General features: G+C 44.5%; 1 protein-coding gene across 1 annotated transcript; it reads left to right on the forward strand.

Moving 5' to 3' along the window:
- Nucleotides 1–748: 748 nt before the first annotated feature.
- Nucleotides 749–14,044, forward strand: PDIA4 (protein disulfide isomerase family A member 4). The gene is made up of 10 exons (XM_084213219.1): nucleotides 749–925; nucleotides 6,310–6,487; nucleotides 8,027–8,232; nucleotides 8,872–9,010; nucleotides 9,517–9,722; nucleotides 10,388–10,546; nucleotides 11,456–11,607; nucleotides 11,989–12,145; nucleotides 12,240–12,473; nucleotides 12,923–14,044. Exons 1-10 carry the CDS (start codon nucleotides 823–825, stop codon nucleotides 13,336–13,338), a joined length of 1,950 nt encoding a protein of 649 aa, XP_084069345.1. The 5' UTR covers nucleotides 749–822; the 3' UTR covers nucleotides 13,339–14,044.
- The last annotated feature ends 10,211 nt before the right edge of the window (nucleotides 14,045–24,255 follow it).

The raw sequence follows: 24,255 nt of genomic DNA on the forward strand, positions 1-24,255 counted from the left end.
AAAAGCCCAGGTTTCAGCGCTGTCTCGCTGCATCTTAAGGTGTTCACCATATAAACCATTCGGACAACCACGGACAGAAATTGTGCCGCGACACCTTCCCGCGCAGCCACGGCGCTACCGGCGAGCTCACTGCGCCGCAGGCTCCCTGGTCCCCGCGGGAGCACCCACAGGCGGTGTCTCCATGCTCCCTTCCCGCCCGCGGCAGCACTTTACCGAGTTCCCTTCTCCCGCTGAGGGAATTTAACAGGCCCCAGCACCGCCCTCGGCCCGCCCTCACCGCCCCCCGCCTCGCCCCGCCCCGCCGCACGCGGCGCGCCCTCACTGGCTGCCGCGGGCCTCTGGCCCCGCCCCCCAGCGCCGGCCCGCCAATCCCGAAGGGCGATGTGGCTGCACGCGCTCGAGGCGCTCGGCCCCGCCCCTCCCGCCTCCCGCCCCCGGAGCGGCCGCGCGTTCCACGCGTGGCGTCCTGCGGTTGGCGGCTCCGCGGCGGCCAATGGCGGGGCGGCACCTCAGAGCGGCCGGGTGCTTCCGCGCGCGGTGGCGCCGCTGCTTTCCCGCCGCCGCTCCGGTCGATGGCGCCCGTGTCCCGCCGCGGAGCCGCGGCCACTGCCGCCGGGGGTCCCCGGGGGCGCCGCGGAGCCCGCGAAACCCGCGCACCCCGCGCCGGCGGCTCTCGTGACGATTGTTGATTGGCGACCGCGCCAAGCACGTGTTGAGGCAGCACCCAATCAGAGGGCGCGGCGTGCCGCCGGGGGCGGGGCGAGCGGCGGGAGCGCAGCGCCGGGAGCGGACGGGCCGGGCTGGGCCGGGAGCGGCGGCGGGATGAGGATGCGCAGGCTGTGGGTGCTGGTGCTGCTGCTGGGGCTGGCTCACATCGCCCTCGTGGCGCGGAGCGCGGCCGCACAGGAGGAGGATGGCGACGGAGGTGAGCGCGGGCAGGGGCCGGCCCGGCGGCGCACGCCGGGTCCCCCCGCGGGAGGCGGCGGCGCGGCCCCGGCGCTGGGCGCTGCGGGCAGCCCGGGCTGGCGGGGCGCCGCTGGGGCCGGGGTGCTCCTCGCAGGCCTCTGTGCAGGGCGCTGAGCCCGCCCCGTGAAGGCGCTGAGGTCTGTGCGAGCCGCTTGTCCCGGCGCCGCTCGTCTGTCGTGCGCCGTGGGGCGGCTCTGCCTCGCCTCTCCCAAGCACGGAGGTGTCAGCTAGCTAACAATTAGCCATGTTGGCAATCCCCGGCTTCTGAATCTCCGCGGAATTTGCGAATTCTTTATTCCGACTCCTATCGGACAGATTGCGATTTCATTATACACAGAGGGACTCTTCATCGGGAACTGTGGTGATTAGACGAGGAGTAATGGGTGCAGGTTGAAAGAGGAGAAATTTAGGTTCCATATGAAGAAGAAAGGCTTTACTCTGAGGGAGGTGAGCCACTGGAACAGGTTGCCCAGAGAGGTGGTGGATACCCCAGTGCCGGCAGTGTTCGAGATCACCAAGCAGTGGTCTAGTGGGAGGTGTCCCTTCTTGGCCGGGGAGTTGGGACTATGAGGTATTTAAGGTCCCGTCCAACCCTTATCATTCTGCGGTTCTGTGACTGAGCATTCTTTTCCTTACTCCTTTGTTCAGGGACACTGTGCATTCTTCGTGTTTCGAACTGATTTTTTTTTTTCTCCCCTCACAGAAGGAAGCCCATTGTTACCATCTTGGTGTTTCTTCCTACCGTCTTTGGATTTCACTGACTTGTATCTCCTCCTTTCCAAAATTAGCTGAAACAAAGCTGCTGAGGCTTAATGAGTATAGTAGGAGGCAGACATTTGAGCGTGTCTCTTTTTTCGGTTTTAAGTTTCTTTCATGTGGATTTTAGTAAATTATGCATCGTTTATATTTCCTGCATGAACACTGCTGTATTTTAAGTATTAGAGGGCTTTTAGAGAGACTGGATTATGGATGACCTTCTGAACTCCTGTCCTACCACTTCTTGCTGGCCTAGCAGGCACTAAAACCTGCAGAAGTGCATTTAGATCAGTTACCCTATTTGTGTAACTAACTGGTCTGTAGGATGAGGGTAAAGAGATTTGTTTTAAATTGAGATTTGTTTTTAAATATGGTATCTGCAGTAAGGAGACGGAGATACAGAATCTTCCTGTGGAGCTCTTGTATTTTTTTCTGTTGTAAACTGGAATACAATTGTTATGCCTCTTTCTCTGCTTTTAGCTAGAACATGGTTGTGGTTTCTTTGTAACATTTGACAAAGCGTAGTATGATTTCCCCTGCCACCTTCAAAGGGTGAAGTAACACCTGTGATGTTACAGTGTTACCTGTGGCTGGCAGCAGTGGCTCAGCTTCTTGTGGGCCTGGCTCTCATCCGTATTTCCCGTGCTCGCTGCTCTTCTCATTATAGGAGTTCTGGGGATCAGAGGTACACAGGGATGGAAGTATCTCCTGCTGTGTAGAGCAGAACACTAATCCACTGCCCAACTCTGAATGGTTTCCTAGGTTCTATTGTGTATTTTGGATTTGTATATAGATCATGAACTAGCATTGACAAAGCCTTTTCCTTAAAAATGCACATAGTTGGGGATTTCATTTTTTTGCCCTTGGAATGCAGACTTGGGTGAAGTGGAATAAATTTACTTTGCAACAAGGAAGTAATCTTATGCACATTGGTTGTTGGGGAAATGAAAAGTTCTGAACCCAGCTTGTTGCACTGCATGACTTGGGAAGCGAGGTTTGAGCAGGGCAGGGGGGTGAGTATGCTGGAGGTGAGGTTAGCCTGGATCCTGAACACTACACCCTTGGCATCCTGATGATGGGAAAGGAGGGATCATGTAGAGGATCCACCACAGAAAAGATTGAAGGGGGCTGATATTATTGAAAATCTTGTGAATACCGTAGCAACACATGGTGAGTCCTGAGTTCTGGGTTTCTGAAAACTGAGCTCATCCAATTAGGGAACAGTGTGCTCCTCAAAAGGAAGCTTTCAGGCAGCATCCCAAAGTCATTGGTGTCTGGATGCAGCTTTTCTGTACAGGATCTGCTTTGTTTAAGACAATATTACTAGGCTATATTTCTGATAAATGCTGAATGTTCAGTGAAGTTACTGTAAGAATTAATTTCAGAGTAGCTGTCATTCTAAAAAAGGCCTGCTAGCCAGCATCGTGTACTTCAAGTCTTAAAAAAAGTACCTTCCTGATCATGTTTTTTGACTTGTGTAGTAATGTGTTGAAATTTGTGGATTGATTTTATGAGTTTTTGGGGAGTTTTTTTGTTTTGTTTTGTTTTTTTTAAATTTGTGTGCAGTTTTGGGGTTTTTTTTTTGTATGAGGGGGTTATACATACTTTACCAGAAGACAGGTTTTAGCCACAGCTGTCACAGCTGTCGGTTTGTCCACTGGCTTTGCAAGTCTCTTTAAGAAACAAAGATACTTCAGTTTGGGGGCAGCTGTTTTATTTTCATGAGCTGACTTATGTATCTATTTATTAGCTACTTCTGCCACTTCAGGTGTCACAGTTAGACTCATTCTGTTCTGTTTAGATTGTAAATCTTTAATGCAGATGAAAGTTTCTTGCTCTTTATGGGAAGAAAAAAAACGTCCTGCTTGTTTCTCCCGTGGTTGGGTCCCTGAAACAGGTCTTTTCAGTTCCAACAGTAAAGGGGTGGCAGAGGTAGCTGTGATAGCCCTGGGTGTTGGTGAAGCTGGAAGCTGCAGAAAGTAAGCCTGCACTTCTAAGGACCGATATACAAGTGTGCTTAGCTTTCTTTTTAATGCACGCCCTCCTTGAGCCGTTTGGGAAAAGGCGGAGTCCTGCTTTTCCAGGGCTATTGTCTGCCTCCATCTCCAGGGAGGAGGAAGGGGGTGTGTGTGTAACGCCCATGACAATGTGCCACTGTCAGGGAAGTTTTACCTTCGCAGGCTATACGGCCACTTGTAGGGAAAGATACAAAATGATTTCAGCGAGGGATGGTGGATCTGATGGTTACATTTTCCACCAGTGCTGGGTGTTTTCGCAGGTAATACCTTGTTCTACCTAAAAAGAGCAGGTGCCACTGTAGCTGCTGTGGTCTTTGTGTCTCTCTTGGGGGTGGGTAGTGAGCAGAGTGAGCAGGAACAAGGGTCACGACCTGGTGGGTAGTTCGAGGTGCAGGAGCAGAACTGGCCGGCTGGTTTTGCTCGCATTCCTTTGTGTCAGGGAAAACCATATCTGAAGCAATTTGCCAGGAATGCAATGGCCGGGAATTCAGGCACAGGCCAGCCAGGAGCAGCCTGTGTGAAACAAAGCCCTCAGAACTGCTGGCCACCCGTGTTAGGCACAGGTTTTGCCTGCTGAAGCCCCCTGAAATCCAGCTGTTTCACCAGGGCAGTCCTGCAGGTGTGTGAGGAGTGCATTCACTCAAGGGTGAGCAAGAGCTGCAACACAGGAGGCATTGTCTGCTTGCAAATAGTGCTTTTAGCTGCCTCAAAGATCAGGTGTAACACTAGTACTTGTTAAAGAAACCTAATCTAGCTGACTAGGGTTGTGTGATAAATGATCTCCTGTGATCTCTCCCTTCATCAGAAGCTTTAGTATTTCCTATTTTCATGCTAGGTAAATTTGACCTCTAATTAAAATCAACATATTTTCTCCAAGAGTCTGTTTCCTGAGAGCATATAGGCTTGTTTTTTATACTTTCTTCTAAAATAAAAGTAGCTATTGCAATTTAATGGCATAATTTATCCATGGTGAGGTTGTTCCTAATGTCTGCTGTTGGTCTGACAAAAGTGGTTTTGTTTTGTTAGCTTTTTCATATCTGGATAGCACATATTTATCATTCTTAACTTTCAACTTCCTGATGAAATCAGAATATTTCCAGAATACTGCTGCAGTAGCGCCTCTCAGCTTAGTCAAAAGCCATTTAAATAGAAAATAATTTTAAACAAGAAACCCTAATCCCTTTTTTCTTTTTTTTTTTTTTTTAATCCAATTTTTGAGACTCCCACTGGTTGAAAAGGACTCAACTTCATTGTTTTACAGTTTTCATTTGGGATGAGATCTTTTCATTAGTTGTTCTGTAACTGAAATTCTTTTCAAGTCCTTCAGGAAGGTCTGGTTTCCTTGAAAGATAGCAGTTTTGTTTTTTTAAGAAAAGTTTAAAAGAACATGTGAAAGGTCAGATATTGAAAAACCATCTCAAATTCCAAGCCAACAAAGAATGAACCTGTAGAAATGTGCTGGCTTCAGCTTTCACATGCTAATTTTGCTTTGGTAATTTAACAAATTTGCTTTCTCCCTTAAAGGACTGTTCTGGTCTTAATTCAAAGGCCTCACCAAAAGTTCTTTGAAAGAAGAAGCTTTCACTCTTTTTTTGGTTTTGTTTTTGTTTTGTTTTGTTTGTTTTTTGGGTTTTTTTTTTGGGGTTTTTTTTTTTTTTTTTGTTCTTGTTTTTTTAGAAGAGTACCTGGCATTTGCCAGGTGCATAGGAGGGGGTTTTCCTGGGACTCTTGCAGTCAATTACTTGATTTTACACTCACTGCAGCCTGGTGCTGATCCAGAGCAGAGTGATTGATGCTCCTGTAAGTGGAAGGATTCCTCGATGAATAGCAGACCTGAAACATCTCTGTAACTGAAAGCAAGAGTTGCAGAGGTGGATGGAGCAGTCAGGAAAGAAGCACAGTTTAGAAGTGCTGCCTCCAAATCACTTTGATAGTAGTGAAATGGTAAATTTTGGGTTTATAGCAAGTGTGTCTGTTTATCAGACGTTCAGACAGGCAGCACATAGCTGTTGAGGTGTTACAGGTCTCCTGAGCAGGGGTACACGGGGAGCATTGGGAACAGATAACACCTTTTTTGTTGTAAGAGACTAACTTTTCCAACTTCAGGTTGGCTACACTGAAAGGACAGCTGCTCTGTTGCATGATGAAGGGGTTCTGTTTGAAGTTCAGGTATCATCTGTGTGCCCTTCTTGCCCAGCAAAACATGCCTCTCTGCCCACATTTCAACAAGATGTCCATCAAACCTTGGTGGCAACTGTTGCATAGATTTGTGTGCTTTAATTCTTCTTGTGTCCATTTTGTAAGTTCTCCCTGAAATATGAAATACCTGTTGATAATTTACTGAAATAATAAAATTGTTAGCTGGTGTAGTGTGGACAAAATTGAAATGGTCAAACCTGTGAGTCCAGGCTCTTTGCAAGCTGAGATAGCTGTCACTGTATGTGGAGCAGAAACTAATTCTTGTGGGGACTTAACCACAGGAGGTACCTAATCCATCTTCAATCAGGTACTGTCACTTTACTGTAAAATGTGACACAATCTAATCTGTGTTATATTCTTACCTTCCCAGAATCTGTTACAAAAGAAGCTGATGATGAAGGTGATGATGATGATGAAGAAGAAGATGACGAAGATGATGATGATTCTGTAGTTAAAGAAGAAAATGGTGTGTTAGTCTTGAATGATGCAAACTTTGACACCTTCACTGCAGACAAGGATACCGTGCTGCTGGAGTTCTACGCACCATGGTGGGTTCACAGCAGCACCTCCATGGGTGCGGCGTCAGAGCGCTTCTCTGCCAGGGAAAGCTCCCAAAAAATGAACTTTGGTTGCCATTTTAAAGGTGACAAAGGAGTAACTTGCCTGCAGGAGATGCCCAGGGCTCTGCTATAGTCCAGAAGAAGAGATGGTTCTGGTGGTGGGGAAGAACCTTTTTTCCCACCCCTGTGCCGTGCAGTACCCAGCAGCCTGCTCCTGTTCCACAGCTGTGGGTCATACTGAGGGATCCCATGCCAAGGGGAGCACAAGCCTGATTCTATCCCTGGTTTATGCCTGTCAGGGAAGAGAAATGGTCTCAGAGAGGCCCAGAAAAGTCATGCAATGTGGTCTTGCAGCCCGCTATCATCCTGTGCCAGTGCTGGACCACTGAGAATGTGTGTACTTGCTCACCTAGATGGGGTAATGAAGGCTTCCCTAGCAAGGGAATTGCCAGAAGGTTTTCCTTCCCAAATTCACATTTCTGTCCTTGCCAGCAGGGTGTGGAGTGGTTAGGGACACACCTTGTTTCTATTATCAATTTAAGCAGTGCGTCGTACATCTGCCTAATGATGGCAGTTCTACTGGCATCCCAGGGTATACAGCACCACTGGTCTGCTCCAGAGAGTACAATGGACTTACCTGCATATAACCAAGACAAAGGATTTAGGCCAGGATGTGTCTTGTCTTTCGTTCTTATGTTCAAAAACATTAGGGATGGTTACTGGGGGAAAACAAGATAGAAGATACTTTCAGTAGAGTTGCTGAGTTAGTGTTGCAGCCAGAACCTTTCCTTTGTGGCTCAGTGTTACAAAAATGACTTACTCATTGCTCCTTCTCCAGCCTTTGAATAGAGGGGGAATATGATCTTGCTTGAGGAGTTGCATTTTAACTTGTGCCATTCTTGTCACAGGGAATCCCCTTCCTGCTTGGCTGTAGGCACTAATTCTGTAGCTGTAGTTTGCCTACATGAAAACTAAACATGAAGTTCAATTTATCTGAGCAGAAGGATGTGTGACTAAACACCTCTCCTATTTTTCTGCTTCCCCTCTTTCCAGCTGAGATGCTAAGGAGGAAAGGCTATCTGCCACACACTTCTGTTTTCCTACATTTTCCTGGTTTCAACTTTAGCTTGTCAGGCTGTATTTAACATTTATTATGCTGGTATCCTTGGTCATGCCTGTTTTTGCATCAGCAGCCTCTGTTCTCCCTAGAGAGTTCTGACGTGGCCAGAGAGGGGGCAGATGCTGTGTGGAGGCAGATGGTGGGTGGGAGATTGCATTAGGCCAACTGAACTGCTGGTTCATTTCCTCTTTACTTCAATTTAGGGTGCTATAAGAAAAATAAATGTTTCAATTACATTAGCTATAGTTGCTGTCCATCTCTCCATGATCTGAACATGTAGCAAGACAAACATTTCTGTGCTGATGATGTAGACATCTGTCAGAAGGCATCCTGGAACTGCAGAGCAGCAGAGCACCTCTGCATGTCTGTCGTGCATTTACATACCTGCTTGTGTCTTCCTCTGACAGGTGTGGGCACTGCAAGCAGTTTGCTCCTGAGTATGAGAAGATAGCCAAAACTCTGAAGGAAAATGACCCTCCTATTCCTGTTGCCAAAATAGATGCTACTGCAGCCACTTCACTGTCGAGTCGTTTTGATGTCAGTGGCTACCCAACCATCAAAATCCTAAAAAAAGGCCAAGCTGTTGACTACGATGGGTCTCGGACAGAAGATGGTAAGCACCAGTCCTTTGCAGTTCTCTATCAGAAAACAAAATAGCCTATAATCTTGTTTCTTAATATGTGGCTGTTTTGGAGGACTCTGATCTCAATTTTTTTATCTCAAAACAAGTAATATTATGAACGCTGAAATTTTCCCTGTTCTCTCAACAAGCTGCATGTTAGAGGACAATTTTGCAGATAGTGGGTAGTGCTCTTACTGACAGAAGGTTTCTAGAAATATGACTTGACTAGAAGAGGAAACAGTCTCATGTTTGCTGAAGGATCAGCCAATAAATATTTGATCTATACATTGACTGTATAGAAACCCACTTGTATTTTGCTTTATTAATATGCCCAGCTCTAATCAGAGGGGGCAAAACTACCCTTTCTGTCTGAGATGGAATTTAGTGCTTCAAAGTAAAGATCTGTGCTCTGCATAAGACACTCTTTGAGGTGAAGAGACCTTCTTGGTAATGCCAACAAGGAAATAAGGCATAAAGGACCTTGATTAAGAAAGTGTTCTCATGTAAGCTTGATGTGTAAGCATTGGTCCAGCGCTGTGCTTGCCCTCTGATTTCAAATTCTTGCATTTGACATGCTGCTGGTATGATAAAATGCATGCTTGCTAATTGGGTTATTGAACTGTATTTCAGCTATTGTGGCCAAAGTCAAGGAGGTTTCTGACCCCAACTGGACCCCTCCACCCGAAGCTACTCTGGTATTGACCCAGGATAATTTTGACGAAGTTGTGAATGATGCTGACATAATCCTGGTGGAGTTCTATGCTCCATGGTAAGCAAGAGGGCAGTCACCTGTATTTGTCTAGCACAAATGGCCTGCCCACGCTTGGTGAGCCTGTCTTCCATTGCTATGCCTTGTTACACACCTTTGCCTTCATGCCAAGCTCAATGTACCTCAGTTCTAATCTGAGATCACATTGCAAATCACTAGCAGACTAGACTGGATCTATGTCTCAGTGAGGGGTGGTGTCCAGATCTTCACTGGAGGTTCACAATATTTACTGATTTGGGAACACACTGAGATACTGAAAACCAAAAGGAATTGGTCCTTAGCTTAAAAACAGCCTCTAAAAATGAAGCTACCTATAGTAATGTGAGGCCAGGTGCAGAGGCCAGCTTCAGGTTGCAGAGACGCGTCTTGCATGGCTGAAGTGTCCTCTGTAGATTCAATGATCCCATTTCTGCATTCTGGAAGATTTAACTCTTCCACTCTGGGGGTAGAAGGTACCTGGCAGGCTTAATGGCTTGTAAGAAGTGCCCTCTGCTCTCCCTCCCTAGGTGTGGCCACTGCAAGAGGCTTGCTCCAGAGTACGAGAAGGCTGCCCAGGAGCTCAGCAAGCGCACGCCTCCCATCCCCCTGGCTAAAGTCGACGCCACGGCTGAAACGGAACTTGCGAAGAAGTTTGATGTCACTGGCTACCCAACTCTCAAAATCTTCCGCAAGGGCAAGCCTTATGACTACAGTGGTCCACGGGAAAAATACGGTACTGCAACTGACACTTTTTCTTGTGCTCTGAGGGCTTGGCCGCAAATATTTTGATGTATCTGTAGGACTCGCAGACTTGTTATGTCATAGTAGCAGTAGCTGGGGAAAACTGAAAATTCTGCTCTCATACCTACACAGGATGTTTAAATTTGTCTCAAGTCTTCATAACATCTTTTGGTGGTAGTATCAGCTCCTTTCAATATCAAGTGAGTTAAATATGCTTGATGAAGCAGTGGCAGCATGGGTAAATGGGCAGGTTTTAATTATACTGGAATGCGCCTTGAGGGCTGGCAAAAATACCCAATATTAAGTTTTAATTAGACTTAAGACTATTCAAGTAGCACTTTGGTTCATAACAGGTTCAGGAGACAGTGAAGGGTCTGGAATTTCAGAAAGGAGCATTGCTTGCAAGATCAACTGATATTCATGGATTGTGTGCTTGGTCACCTCTTCTGAAACCAACCTGAAAAGGAATATTCAGAACTGCAGCTTTAAAAACTTCGACTGAAATCTTGCTGATATGGTCTTTAGGTTATTGTGGGAGGGCTGCACAGGAGGAAAGGTGTTCTTGGGAAGTGTGGCATTAAATGTTTTAGATGGAATGCCTGGGTCTTTCAGTCCAGTAAATGTTCTAAGCAACTTCTTGGCGGATTTCTCTCACAGGTATTGTCGACTACATGATTGAACAGGCTGGTCCTCCATCCAAACAGATTCAGGCTACCAAGCAGGTACAAGAATTTCTGAGGGATGGGGACGATGTCATCATCATTGGTGTCTTTAGTGGAGAGAATGACAAAACCTATCAACTCTATCAGGAAGCAGGTAAAGAATGTTTTAAAATATTAATGGAATATATGTTTTGTTGGGATTCTACCTAGGACTTTGAGCATGGAGAGATCATTTATTTCTACTCCTAGTATAGTAGGGAGGGTTGGAGAGGAGAAGAAGTAGTAGGAGGAAGAGTGAGTGATCTTCTACTTGTACTCAAAAAATAAGCTCACACCAGATTTTGAGACTGTAACTAAAGTGTCAGCTGGTCACAGAATATACCTCTGCTTGGTAATTGTGTCACTAAAAACATGTGATCTAGAGAGGAGGGAAAAATTCTTTCCTGAGGAGCAAACCACAATTTTTTGGCTTAAAGCCTAGATATATTTGTTGTCTGTTACTCTTGTTTCGTATCTGGCAGCCCAGAGTCAGTTGTCACCAAACTCATTTTGGATGAGATGCTTGCAGAAAGGATCATCATCCACTTCTGGTTCAGTTTGGTTAGATCATTCCTGGCAACCTGTCTATGTCTGATTCTGGGGCTGCTGTTTAGTTGGATTAGGACCTCAATTGTTTGCTTCAGCATGGCAAGATACAGAACTGTTTCCTAGGCTGCCCCAAAGCAAATAGTTTGGCTAGCTGACCTATTTGGGGAGAAGCCAAGAGGTGAGAGATTGACAGAATAACTGTTTTGCTGCATATGTTTTGGAAGCTGTTCAAGGTGTATGAATGTGTACGATAACTCACTAAGTGGATGGGTTGTTGAACAGCATTCAAATAGTGCTGCTGGAATTGTATGTATATTCACATGCTTCTCACCCATGGATGAGAGCTGTTCTCTAAGACTGGGTTGTTCTGTGTCACTTGGAGAACAGGAAGAGCGTTTCCTTGCAGTTATCTCAGTTACAGTCTGTCAGTTCACTTTCTAATGACTTTTCTTTCGCCCTAACCTTAATTTTTCAGCTAATGGTTTGAGAGAAGATTATAAGTTCCATCACACCTTCAGCAACGAGATTGCGAAACTGTTGAAAGTTTCTCCAGGAAAACTGGTTGTCATGCAGCCAGAAAAATTTCAGTCGAAGCACGAGCCCAAGATGCACGTTCTGAATCTTAAAGTGAGTAGATGGTCCAGACCTAAAATGTTTGTGTGTGGGACTGAAGCTTCTCTTTCTCTGTAATTGCAATCAGTTGGCATCTTCCTCTTGGAAGTACTCCCACTAGATATTTGAGTCAACCTGTTTGTCCACTGAAACTGTATTTCGTTTTCAAGAGGACTTTATGAAATTAGTCCAGATGTTACATTTTCGGATAATAATTTGTCCATACAATATTCAGTGCTCAAAGGTTTGAATAAAATGTGGTGGCAGCCTTGTTTTTATAGCACATCCTTCCCTCTTTCGCAATCATGTGTATCCCAATATTGGTTTTTTAGTAGTGTGTAGCAGAAATGCTGGTTAAATCTGTTTGCTTGAACTTTTTTCGCTATTTCTTTACAGGACTCTACAGATGGATCTGAGATTAAAGAGCACGTGCTAAAACATGCTTTGCCTCTAGTTGGTCATCGCAAGCCTTCCAACGATGCCAAGAGATACTCCAAGCGTCCTCTGGTGGTTGTCTACTACTCTGTGGACTTCAGTTTCGACTACCGTGTTGGTTAGTTTGCTACAATTACCCTTCCTTCCCTGTGAGGGGAAGCAGGCACAAAATAACTAGAAATTACCAATTCTGTCCTGTTCTGGTTTTTCAGCTACTCAGTACTGGAGAAGCAAAGTCCTGGAAGTGGCTAAAGACTTCCCTGAATACGTGTTTGCTGTTTCTGATGAGGAAGATTATTCTTCTGAGATAAAAGATTTGGGCCTGCTTGAGAGTGGAGAGGATGTCAACGCTGCCATTCTGGATGAAGGTGGCAAGAAGTACGCCATGGAGCCAGAAGAGTTTGACTCTGATGTACTCAGGCAGTTTGTGGTGGCATTCAAAAAAGGTACAGTTTCTAAAATACGGCTCTCTAAGCTATTTTGTTTACACTTCCAAGAGTTGTTTCCTGAGGCAATGGCTCCAGTAAACAGAGTCTGTTTTACAAGCCTGATATGTTCCTGTGGCATTAAAGTGTGAGGTGGTCATTCATATTTGGGACTACTATATTAAATCGTGGGTTATTACTTTGTGGATGGACAGCCATTAAAAGGGGAGAAGGGTTCTAGGGGGAATTGCAAAAAAAAACCTGTTGCCTGTATTTCACGAGGTTATTGGGCCAAAAGGTCACCAGTTAACTAGCCTGTGTTTCATGCTGAGGGAGGTTCATTTGCCAGTGCAGCGATCTTTCCCTGGCAGGAGGATGAGGATGTACTCTTCTGCCTGCTCTTAGGGGAGATTGTAAGGGCTGCTCTTACCACATTCTAACAGTGTTGTGTGTGTTTTGCTTCCTTCTAGGAAAACTGAAGCCAATTGTGAAGTCCCAGCCAGTGCCAAAAAATAACAAAGGGCCTGTGAAAGTGGTAGTGGGTAAAACTTTTGATACCATAGTGATGGATCCAAAGAATGATGTTCTCATAGAATTCTATGCCCCATGGTGTGGACACTGCAAGAAACTAGAACCAGTGTATAATGAGCTAGGCAAAAAATACAAGAATGAGAAAAATCTGATTATAGCCAAGATGGATGCTACTGCCAACGACGTGACGAATGACCACTACAAAGTGGAGGGATTCCCCACCATCTACTTTGCTCCAAAGGACAAGAAGAACAACCCGATAAAATTCGAAGGCGGGGACAGAGATTTAGAGCATTTGAGCAAATTTATAGAGGAACATGCAACAAAACTCTCCAGAACAAAAGAAGAGCTTTAGATCAGATGAGGGTGGAGAAGAAAAGTTGTTTGTACAATGTAGTTAAGATCAAGTTACTGACAAAACTTGGTGAGAGAAGAATTAAGCAGTTTTGAGCAAAGAGATTCTTGAGCAGTAAAGCAATTTCAGTATCTTTTTTTTTTTATATGGCAGATGAGTTTTTTCTGGACACTGAACTTAATACTCTAATATGAATGTCTTATGTTAGTTACGGTTTTGATCTTTGGAGAAAAATACATTCTTTATTTTTTGTGACTATCTCGAGCTTTGTTCTTTGACTCCAATGCAGCTGTTTTTAAGTCAAAGGATACTACCAAAAAGAGAGAAGCAGATCTCTCGGACAAACAGATTTCTCTTATTTGCTGTTATGTTTACTGGGGGGAGCAGTCTTTTCAGCTAGTCTTTTCTGTTATGTTTCTTTGTACCTATTCATGTGACTCTATCACTGTATTCATAGCTGAGGATAAGAATAGAGGTTTTCTAAAGTGTGGATGAATTATTTGGTCCTACTGAGATAAAACACAGGGACTTGCTAACTAAATATGCTCTAGACCTGTTTTAGCTTTGTGCCTCTCTGTAGAGAGGGTGATGCTAAAATAGCAAGTTTTTCTAATGTACCTCTCTTTACTAGTCCTTATTGATCTATTTACATCTTAGTCTTCCTGAATATGTTTTGGAGTAATTGCAGTATGGCAGAAAAAGAGCATCTGGTGGGTGGAAATGCTGGGATTCTGGTGTCAGATCTATGGGTTACTATCTCCTTTCCTTTTGCAGAGAGGAAAGTTTGGTAGTGATTCTTCTTTGGGCAAGCAGACTGAGACCTTCTAACAGCCTTTATTCGTGTTGCAGGTACAAAGAATAACCACATCCTCTCTGTGCTGCCCTTGGGAGTATATGCATTTAAAAGTGGGTTTTTATCCTGAATGGCCCAGTTTGGATATGTCCATAAATGCGTGGGCCATATTGAGGTTGCAGACCTATGCTCTCTAGAAGCACTGTCTGACCCTTCTCAGAGCTGTGATGTTGCAGTGTGTGCGACATGAGTGTCCCTGAGGCAGTTCTTCTTCTAGCAGCACTGGTTTTTGTCTTGCAAAATATGACCAGACTTCCTTCAGTAATTGCTTGTTGCATTACTTTTTAGATTTTTGAAGGGTGTGTAAATCTAAAACCACTACCCAGTCTTTTTTCCCTTTTTTCTGGAGAGATGCATTCTTCTGTGTAGCAAGGATAAACCCATGTCCAGGTAGAATCTGGAGACCCAAAGGGACTGCAAGGGGGTACATAGTCCTTATACTTTCCTACTGCACTTGGCATCGCTATTGAAGGGGTGTCCTTCCATTCTGCCTTAGCAGGGGACTGTCCCCCACTGTTAACAACCCACACAGCAACGCATAACTATCAAATTATTCTTGCAGAGGTGTAAGGGACTGCAGGAAGGCTTTCCCTTAATTAATGGTTTAGCCAAAGATAGTGAACAAAGCTCACCAGCAGATTATGAGTGAGAGGGACAGTATCACATCTCCTGGGAGTGCTGGGCTGTGCCTGAATGCTATTCAGCTCCTATTCTTTATCAGCAAAAGCTGGGAAATGCTAAGCAAGTAAGTGTTAAAGCAGTGTCATCATTTGCCTCAGGCCCTGGCATTGTCCATCTCCTTTTTTCACATTAGAGGGCTTTTTCTTTCTACTGTCCTTAAGTGGACAGATGGCTGTTAGCTTAGGCAGTATTTTATCTACAAGACTCTTACCAGATAAAGTGCATTATCTTCCCATCTACGGTCATTTCTCTTTGCAGCTCTTCTGTAGAGCTTTCGAAAGCTATAATCTATTTGAAATGTGTTGTGCAGGCAACAGGAATGAGATGAGACTTAGCTGAACACCAGAGGTAATTTTTTTTTCAGCTTTAGAAAATATACATACAAGTCAAGTAACAAGTTCTGTCCTATCTGCCTGTGTTATTAATTCAGTTCTTCAAAGAACTAGGCACAGGCTTTTTAAATCAGTTCTTGAAACATAGTTCAGGTTCTGTGACTAAGCACAGTGCTGTGGGGAACTAAATTGCTCCTTGTTAGTTGTTTGCAGATTTAAAGGTTTTATTCCAAAACAGCTGCCATCTAACAGGGGAATATGGATAAATATGGAAATTGTAGAAGGGAGGGTGAAGAGTCCTTTATTGGTAGAGAAGGACTTCAGTCAGGGCTGAGGCACCATTCTCCTTGGGACAGTAAGGGTTAAAGTTGACCATGAGCATTTCTCACCTCCCTTCTAACAGGTGCTAAATTACAGCATTGACAATGACAATGTTAATACTGTTCCTTTAAACTGCTTCCTCCCAGCAGGAGCCAACCCCTTTCTGGTTGAAACCTCTGCAGCCGCCAGGGAGCCCCTCTGGTGATAGAAGACACAAGGCCCAGGGGAGTGTCCTAGATGTGCTTGCTCGGTGCTCCTGCCACCTCTCTCTCTTCTTTGCCTCCACAGGTGGAGGCAGCCTGGTACACAAGCAGTTCCTTCAGTATGATGCTGAAACACATGAGTCTTGTTCAGGAGCAGTAGTGCTTAAGTCAGGGATGAATAGGAATACAGTAATTAGTACTGCTTACAGTTTCTTGACAACAGTGAGCTGCAAGAGCAGGCAGTGCTACCCCAAGCAGGTTATGGATTTAGACTATGAACAATAGAGGGAATGAAGATTTGTTCCATCCTTACACTGGTGTCACCTGGCCACATTTCCTGTGAGTCCTCGCTGTGCCACTCACCTTGGCCACCCTGGCGTCTGCATGTCATAATCAATGCATTTATAACTCCCCACCAAGATGAGGATACTGTTGCCTCTAAGCTTTGGGGCAGAGTCACAGTGGAAAGCAAATTGCTTTCCTGAGTTCAAGTATCCTATCCTTTGCTGTGTGCACTGTCAACACCACGTGAACCCTCTGTGAAACTCGCTGGGATGGATACACCATGAGCTCTGTTATCTCTGTGCAGAAAGTTATATTAATGTGATTGATGCATTCTAAGGAGAACAGGTCATACCATCTTTTGGAATTTGTTAAATGCGCTATGCATGTCTGCTTTTTCCTTCCTGAGGCATTAGGATGCTTTCCTAAGCATCCTAAATTATTAAACAATTACCCAAATGCTGCTGATTAGCCTTGGTGTTCCCTTCTTACAGAAGAAAAAAAAATGCAGTGAAAGAGAATAAGGGAGCTCCCCTCACTTGGTCTTTGCCACAGCTGCATGAACCTATGACATAATTTCTGATTATGGTTCCAGTTGGAAGGGATCCTGCAGTTTATGCTTCAGCGCAGGATTTGTGTGATATTAACAGTCCATGGAGCCTGGCCTGGTGTATCTCCCACACATGCATCCTCTTGGAAACAAACTTATTTCTGTAAACTGTAGTACATCTTAAAGTAGTCAGACTTGGGACTTCTTCAGGGTCAGCTCCTTTCCCTGAAGGGTTAAGAACTAAGGTAGGCAGCAACTGTAGCACAGCTGGTGCTCCTTTAGGAAGGAATTTGTCTGTACTGTGTCTGTGACAGTAAATCCTGGCCTGGGATCTTGATACTGCATAAAGTGATAGTTTTTTTAGTACTGGAAGAGATTTGTTAACAGCAGAGGGTTTGCAGTCAAGGTTGTTATCTGGTTTCTACTCTCAGCAATTTTGTATGTCTAAACTGCTAATTATGGTAGTGCCTGGGTATGGTCCAGGATTTGGCTAGTGGCAAGCAAGAAAGGCACTGCAGAGCTGGTGCCACAAAATTTTCTCTGCCCTCTTGTGTGTGAGGCTATGTATTGAGGATACAGCCTTCTGGAAAGTAGAACATGAATAAATTATACGGGTTAAAGGCTTCTCAGAAAGTAGCATTTACTGTAGTGATCAGACTGCTGTCCTTTCTGTTTTGGTAGGCAAGAGAAGCCACTGCAGACTTTGTGCTCCAAAAGGCCTTTTGCTGACTGCCTGCATTGGTAATGGACACTGGTCAGAGGGCTGAGTGTTGCAGTCTGTATGCTCAGCCCTTGATGTGGGTAGTGAGTAAGTCAAGCCCTGTGCAAACTGTGTAATCTGCTTAGTCAAACTGGTATAAACCCTTGTATTTGTTATGCAATTTGGCTTTGGTTTGCTGTGCTTGAGTTGCAGAACTCCCTTTGTCATTGCAGATCAGGGATCTATGAGCAACCCTAGCAAAATTCAATGCAGTAGCATCTTGAATCAGTTGCCAGGCGTTTCTAAGACTTCAGCACAGCTTGAAGAGTCACAGGAATTAGTGCAAGTCACTGCAGTGCATGTGCCAGGTGAGGGCTCTCAGTTTCTGACTGCAAAGGGCTTCCCTTCTTTTCCTGCCTGGATCTATGTAGGTTGTGTGAAGCCATGCAGCCATGGGCAGAAGAAACATTCTTCTACCATGCACAACCTGTCTTCATATCTCCCCAAAATCCCACTCACAAATCAATTGTTTTCGTTCAACATCCTTGGAGGTTGCTCTGCACTTGAAGCTTGTTCTTTTAGACAGAGCTCTGCCTGCTCTCAGGCCACAGACTGATGTCATGTAAATGTTAGTGCTGGATTTTCTGTGTCAGGAGCAGCTGCTTTTATGTGAAGCCATTGTGCTGTAATCTGAACAAGATCTATGTGTACCATGAAAAATAAATGATCATGTCTTTGTAGAGGCTAGATGAGGCTGCTTGGTTCTGGAAGGACATGACCACTCTCCAGTTTCGTTTTTGCACTCCAAGAGAAAGGGATGGGGTCTGTGAACTGCTCCAAATCCTTACACTAGAAAGTTTCAGTTTCAGAAATGCTGTTCACTTCCCAAGCAGTGTGTGACTTGGTTAACAGAAACATAAAGGAGATAAGCTATATTAATCCAACCATGCAAATAAAACCCTTATCACAATCAGTAACCCGATCCTCTGAAGGATTTCCACAGGCTGGGGTTTTGAACAGCCAGTTGTTCCTTCATAGTGAAAGCTGACACTTGACAGCCTGACCTGCATTAATACCTTCTACTTGCCTTTGTCTTAAGTAATAGTGGCCTTCCTGAAATCTGATATATTTTGCCTTACAATAGGAGAGAATTGTTCTGCAATACAGCCTGGTAAAATGCTGCTCAGAATGATAAAAAGGCAAAAAAAAAAATCAGCAGAAGGTGATCTCAAGGGAGGAGAAAAAGGTAATTTATAAATTTTCCCTGAAGTTAGAGAAATTGATGCTAGACAGGGCCATTTACTCAGCTAATCTTGTTGGTTTACACATCAAACCACAAGTTCTCTGCTGTTTGCTTTCCATATTCAGCCTCATAACTTGCATTTAACCTATGGGCCTGTTCCAAACAAAGTATGCAACACAAACTAGGTTCCACAGCTCTGCTGATTGTTCCTGCTGCAGTAACACTCATTTCTGAACAACAGAATGCATTCAGGACACGGGGCATGCCACTAGAAATTGGTACTGCTGCTTTGAGTGAGGAAGTTTGCATTCAGTTTTGTATTCACTTTGCCATGTGAAATATTTCATATGTAACTTTTGCTGATGCCTTTGGACAGTGGACTTTAGTGATGTATTTTCGTGTGTGGGTTGGTACTTCTTTTGTGCTTTGGAGTTGGTTTTGGTCTTTTTCAGTCTCAAGGTACCTACTAACATAGCAAGTAAAACTCCACTAGTTTAACTAAGCTGTATCTTTTCCCAGCCAGCAGATTGCCACAGAGGGCATAGTGACAAGAGGGTTGAGCTTTGCTTAAGCTCCTTTCCCTGAGCCTGAAGGAGCAGTAATAGAGCACCTGACTTCAGCAGATGCAAACTGAGAGGGCTGTTTACTGGTGTGCTAACGAGTCCATGGAAATGTCAGTGGCCTTACTGTAATCTGCCTGCCTTTTTGTTTTTTCTCACACATCACCCTTAATGTTCAATTTGGACAAACCAGCCATTCTTTCAATAGAAAAATCACATTTTAAATTAAAAAAAAGGGTCACAGTGGGTTTGGTTTTTTCATTCTTTCACTTCCAAAGTGCACCATAATTGTTAATGGTCTCCTTGAAGCATGCTGTTTGCTATAGCTACACAGCAGTGGGTATAAGGGTAGTGCTTGCTCGTGCAGGAAAATGTCCAAAAGAACTGGTAAGGATCAGAAAGTCCTCCTTTGATCACAGTGCTGTGGTAACAGTTTCAGTGATAGGATAAAATCAGTGTTTGTTTGGACTTATTTTCCTACCAATGCAGCTTGTTTTGCTGAAAATTACAGGGATGGTCAAACTTCAGTGTCACTAGACATCCAGTTACTTGAACACTTCAGCCTGAAGAGGAACTGTGGATATATAAGGAGCAAGTCATCCTCTTGTGCATGAAGCACTGCACTTTGAAAGGCCAGACCTAAGTCACTGATGGAAAACACAATGCTTGGAAAGGAAAGAGGAAATTAGGACAATGTGTGAATATTACTACACATATGTAAATGAATCACAGGCAATATCAGGCAGTACAGCCAATTACATGTATTTGCCACTAGTAACTACAGATCAATAACCATAGGAGAGCTAAAAAACAAGAGAAAACATTTAGCCTGAGACATGCATCAGTTCAGATATAAAATAAGTAGAACTGTACACAAAAATTCTCGTGAGAATTGTAGATCTTGGGATACTGTTTATGGGGGGAAAATAACATTGCCACAAAACTCTTTTAGTTTGAAGCATTCCTTGCTTTCATCTGGTGACTGGCTGAAATCAATAACTAATTTAGACCATGCAATTTAATAGTGTTTAAATAATGAACATTTTCAGACTCAACAGAGTCTAATAGCAAAATTTAGTTTCTTCAGACACTTTGACTTCAGAGAATCTATCAAATGCATTCATAAGTGTCCTGCTACACTCATTTGTTTACCACAAGAAAGGAGTGGTTATTATGTGGTTCTCTGCTGTCAATGACATTTCCTTTTTCCTAGGTTAATTTTTCTTCCTTCTACTAAATTGAATCCAGTGTTAATCTTTCAGAGTAAGCAAGATCTATCTAGCACTATAGATGCAATAAAATTTTCCTCATCCCAAGCCATGATTTATTAATTCCAGTAAAAGATTCAGTATCAGAAAATTAGGTGCCTGGCACCTGCGCTGCGCTGTAAAGCCTGAAGTTTGGTATCTGGGATGCACCTACAGGGTAAAAATCTATCTGGAGGGAGAGAATCAGACAAAATCCCAAACAAAGAGGGTGGTGAGTAAAGCCCAATGAAGCTCCAGCCAGCAGAAAAGGGCCTGAAGGCCACCCCTCCTTCAGACCTAAACACATTTCTTGAGGTCACAGAACGGTGGTTGCAGTCTGTTGTGATTGTCAGCATTGAACTCCTTTTTGGAAAGCAGGTGCCTGACATGCTCCATCAAAGAATTTATCTTTGAGCAGCAGGTGTGACCCTCCATGCTTTAACAACAGTGGCTAGACCTTCTGCCCAAGGCCAAGGAGACGCCTCTCTCTTCCTGAAAAGGCTCAGATGTGCGTCTTTTCAGAGAATACTTTAGCTCTCTACCCATCAGAGACAGAGCTAGGCTGTCCCTTCTGCCACCTCTGTTCTGCTGCACCTGTCTGACCAGGTGTAGTTTTGAAAATGAGGTTCCTACACCACTTCTCAAAAATGCTTGGCAACACTTTGAACTGTGCTGAGTGGTATATATTTATAAATGCTTGTTGCCAGTCTTATCTCTGTGGGACACCTCTGCTCAGAACACCCTGCTGTGCTCCTGGCATGTCACCAGGTTAATCCAAATTAGCCAGGTTATGTTCAGTGCTTTGGAGGTTGCAGGCAATGCCTGGCAGGCTGAACCACCAAGAATTTTGCCGGAAACGTGGATATTGTGATAGTGGGCACTGTTATAAATATTTTATAAGAGGGATTTTTATTTGGCTTTGGGGGGAAGCTGTGCTTTTCCTTACACTAGAGCTGAGAGGAAGGTGCTGAAATGCTGCGGAAGGGTCTGCTCGGGGTGCAAAAGACTAGTCAAGTGCAGTAGTGGGAAGGGGGGAAAGAGAGAACGAGGAGATCAATCTGTAACTGACTGTGAACAATCAATTGAGATGCCCCACTACCTTCGGACCAGCCGAAGAACTCCGCCTACAGCAGGAGTATTTATACCTCCCTTGAAAATAGAGCTTTTAAGTTGTGGCTACTGGGGAAACGGCGCCTGCCGTTTTCCACTGCCCAGGCAGTCGGGTGTGTATTCCCGACCGGGCGGCGAAAGCCACGGCTGCAGAGACACGCCTTTAGGGACAGGAAAGATCCTTTCCTTCCCGCCGGGAGACCCCGCCGCATTCTGGGAGCGCACTATGGAAATCAGAGTCCCGCCCCTGCTGCCAGCTCCACCTCCCACCGCCCTTCCCTGGGAACGGCGCGGCTCCGGAGAGTTTCCCGGTGAGCCTCCTAGGAGCTGGCTTTCCCCCCCTACATCTCCCTGCTGCGTTTTCCGAAGATAACTGAGCTTTCACTGGGAAGCTCGTTTGCATCTCCCTCCTTCGCATTGTTTTAATGGCTTTAATCGGTGGAATGGCAAAACGAGTCCGCTTCCGACAGTTAAGGGAAAAGGGAGGGGAGGAAGGCAGGAAGGAAGTTCCTAGGCACTTTGATGGAGAGGAGCTCTGCAGTTTCCAACCAAGGTGTTTCAAAGAATGGTCTATGGAGAAGCTTCAGTAGTTCAATGTGTTTGTGCTTTGGGGCAATGCTGAAAATTTGTATCAGCTCACTGAGAAGCTTGATGAGCACTGGAGGCAGCCCAAAGGGAGCAGTGGCAGCACATGTTTAGGATAAGCCAGGAAATGAGAGCATCCCCACCTGCCAGAAGCAAGCTCAGCTGCGGGAAGGAACTTCATGTCTGAGAGTTTCCCTTCAGCCTATTTTTCAGCTTATTCTGCATGTAATGAATGCAGACATCAATAAGCACTGATTCATCTGGTTTATTTTCCTTTGGGCTTCTCTCTCCTTCCTCACAAGGGCTGCTTTTGTTATGGAATTCATAGTCTCTTCTGCCTAGTGGAACCCTGACCCAGGCACAGGCACATCAGCATTCTCTCCTTAGGTAATAAGCAGAAGGAATCGGTAGTTAATATCTCTGATTGCTACCTTTTTCCTTCCCCAAAGGCTTGTCATTACTGAAGGAAGCTAGGTTTTCCTGGACTTGGAGGAATTCCTGGGTTTTCTCTCAAGGCCTGTGAGTACTTTTCTCCATGGCTGTTGGTCTTCAAGGAATGTTTTGTAGCTCAGTCTCTCTTCAAACTCCTGAAAGTTTCCTCAGTGCCAACATATATGTTGGGGAAAATCTGTCCTGGTCAAATAATTAGCAGGAGAACACAGAGTTTTATCCCCACAGTCCTGCTCTGGTGAGTGTATAGTGAAATGTAACATGCCCAGGCTGTGTGGGATTTTAATGCTCACCCCAGAAAAGACAGGAGTATTTCATTCTTGAGTTTCCAATACATGTGCAGGAGGACACTATCTGTCTCTCACCCACTGCTATGTTTCCATCTTGTCTCCTCCTTAACCCTTCCCAGAGTCATGGCTCTTTCCCTTCTGTGGCCTTGCAAACTGCCACTGAAATTGCTACAGTGTGACCCACAGGGAGGAGCCCCAGTGAGAGAGGTGAAATGGGTTGTGAAAAAAACTGGTGGCTCCCTTGGATCTGGAGTGACATGATTATGAAACTTGAGATAGGTAAAACTGGCTGTAACAGGAAGGAAATTCATTACTCTGTCACACAGACATCTTTCAGAATTATTCTGTATCACATAAAGAATTATCAGCTAGATGAACTATCTCAGCAGCAGTAAAACCTGAAAAACAGAATATGTAAAAGCAGAGAGAAATCCTCCAAGGGCTGGACTTGCTGTATTTTGCATGGAATCATATGATGTTCCCTGCATTTTCTCCTGAATTTTCAGGTTTTTTAATGCTGAAGATACCCATCTGTAAAGAGGAGAAGTAGTGATAGTGCGGGGATTAACAAAGGATAGGTGTTTAAATGTTTAGGTGGATTGCTGGTAGCAAGGTGGTTTGGGTTTTTTGGGTTGTTTTTATTTGTTGGGTTTTTGTTGGTTTTTTTTTTTGGACACAGGAACAGCAGCATTATTAGTTATCCAAAACTTAAAAAAACTTAAAACTGTCTTATCTGACTGATCTTTACCTTGTATTTTCAGAGCATGAGGGACAATTACATATGTTCACAGATGGTCACTGAGATGTTAAGTTCCTGCATGTTTATATCTGTTTATTTTTTATTCTTTCTATTTTTCCATTAGAAGATCATGGGCTCAGATTTTTACCTGACCAGCTTTCTCTTTTGGAACCAATTAAAGAAACACAAATACAATCAGACTTGTAGCCTAGTCCTCCTGCTTAGGGTGAGAATTCCAGAACAGCGGGAAGTATTGAAATTTATTTGGAGGCCACGGTGCCATTCATTGTGGCTATAGAAATTTCCATGAAAAAAAGAATTATTTGCAAAATGGTTTATTTTTATCCATAGTTTGGCTTCTCAGAAACTTGGGGATTTTTTCAAGGGGATATTCTAATGCACTGTAGCTGTTCTATTCTAGCTAACATGTATGTTGAGTTTCCATTTAGTTTTATTTTTATGCTTGCTGACAATTGAGTCCATGCCTTTAGTAAGTGTAAAAGTGTATTGCTTTATTAACATCAATTACTGTTAGCTCTTACTGGCATGGAAAGAGCACCCACATGCCTCAGCAAAACCAGCTCCCCCTCTGACAGATGACAGTACCAACAGCAGGCAAGAGACATTTCCCTGCAAGCTCCTTAAGGCATAGAATTAATGCATTCTGATTTACAGCAGCTCCAGTCCTTGGAGTATTCACAGGGCTGGGGTAGTGACAGGGAATGATGCACACTTACTGCAGCACATTCTGAAAGCACTTCTCTTTTAGGT

Source organism: Fringilla coelebs, assembly GCF_963513975.1.
Source record: "Fringilla coelebs genome assembly, chromosome: 1".
Taxonomy (NCBI): domain Eukaryota; kingdom Metazoa; phylum Chordata; class Aves; order Passeriformes; family Fringillidae; genus Fringilla; species Fringilla coelebs.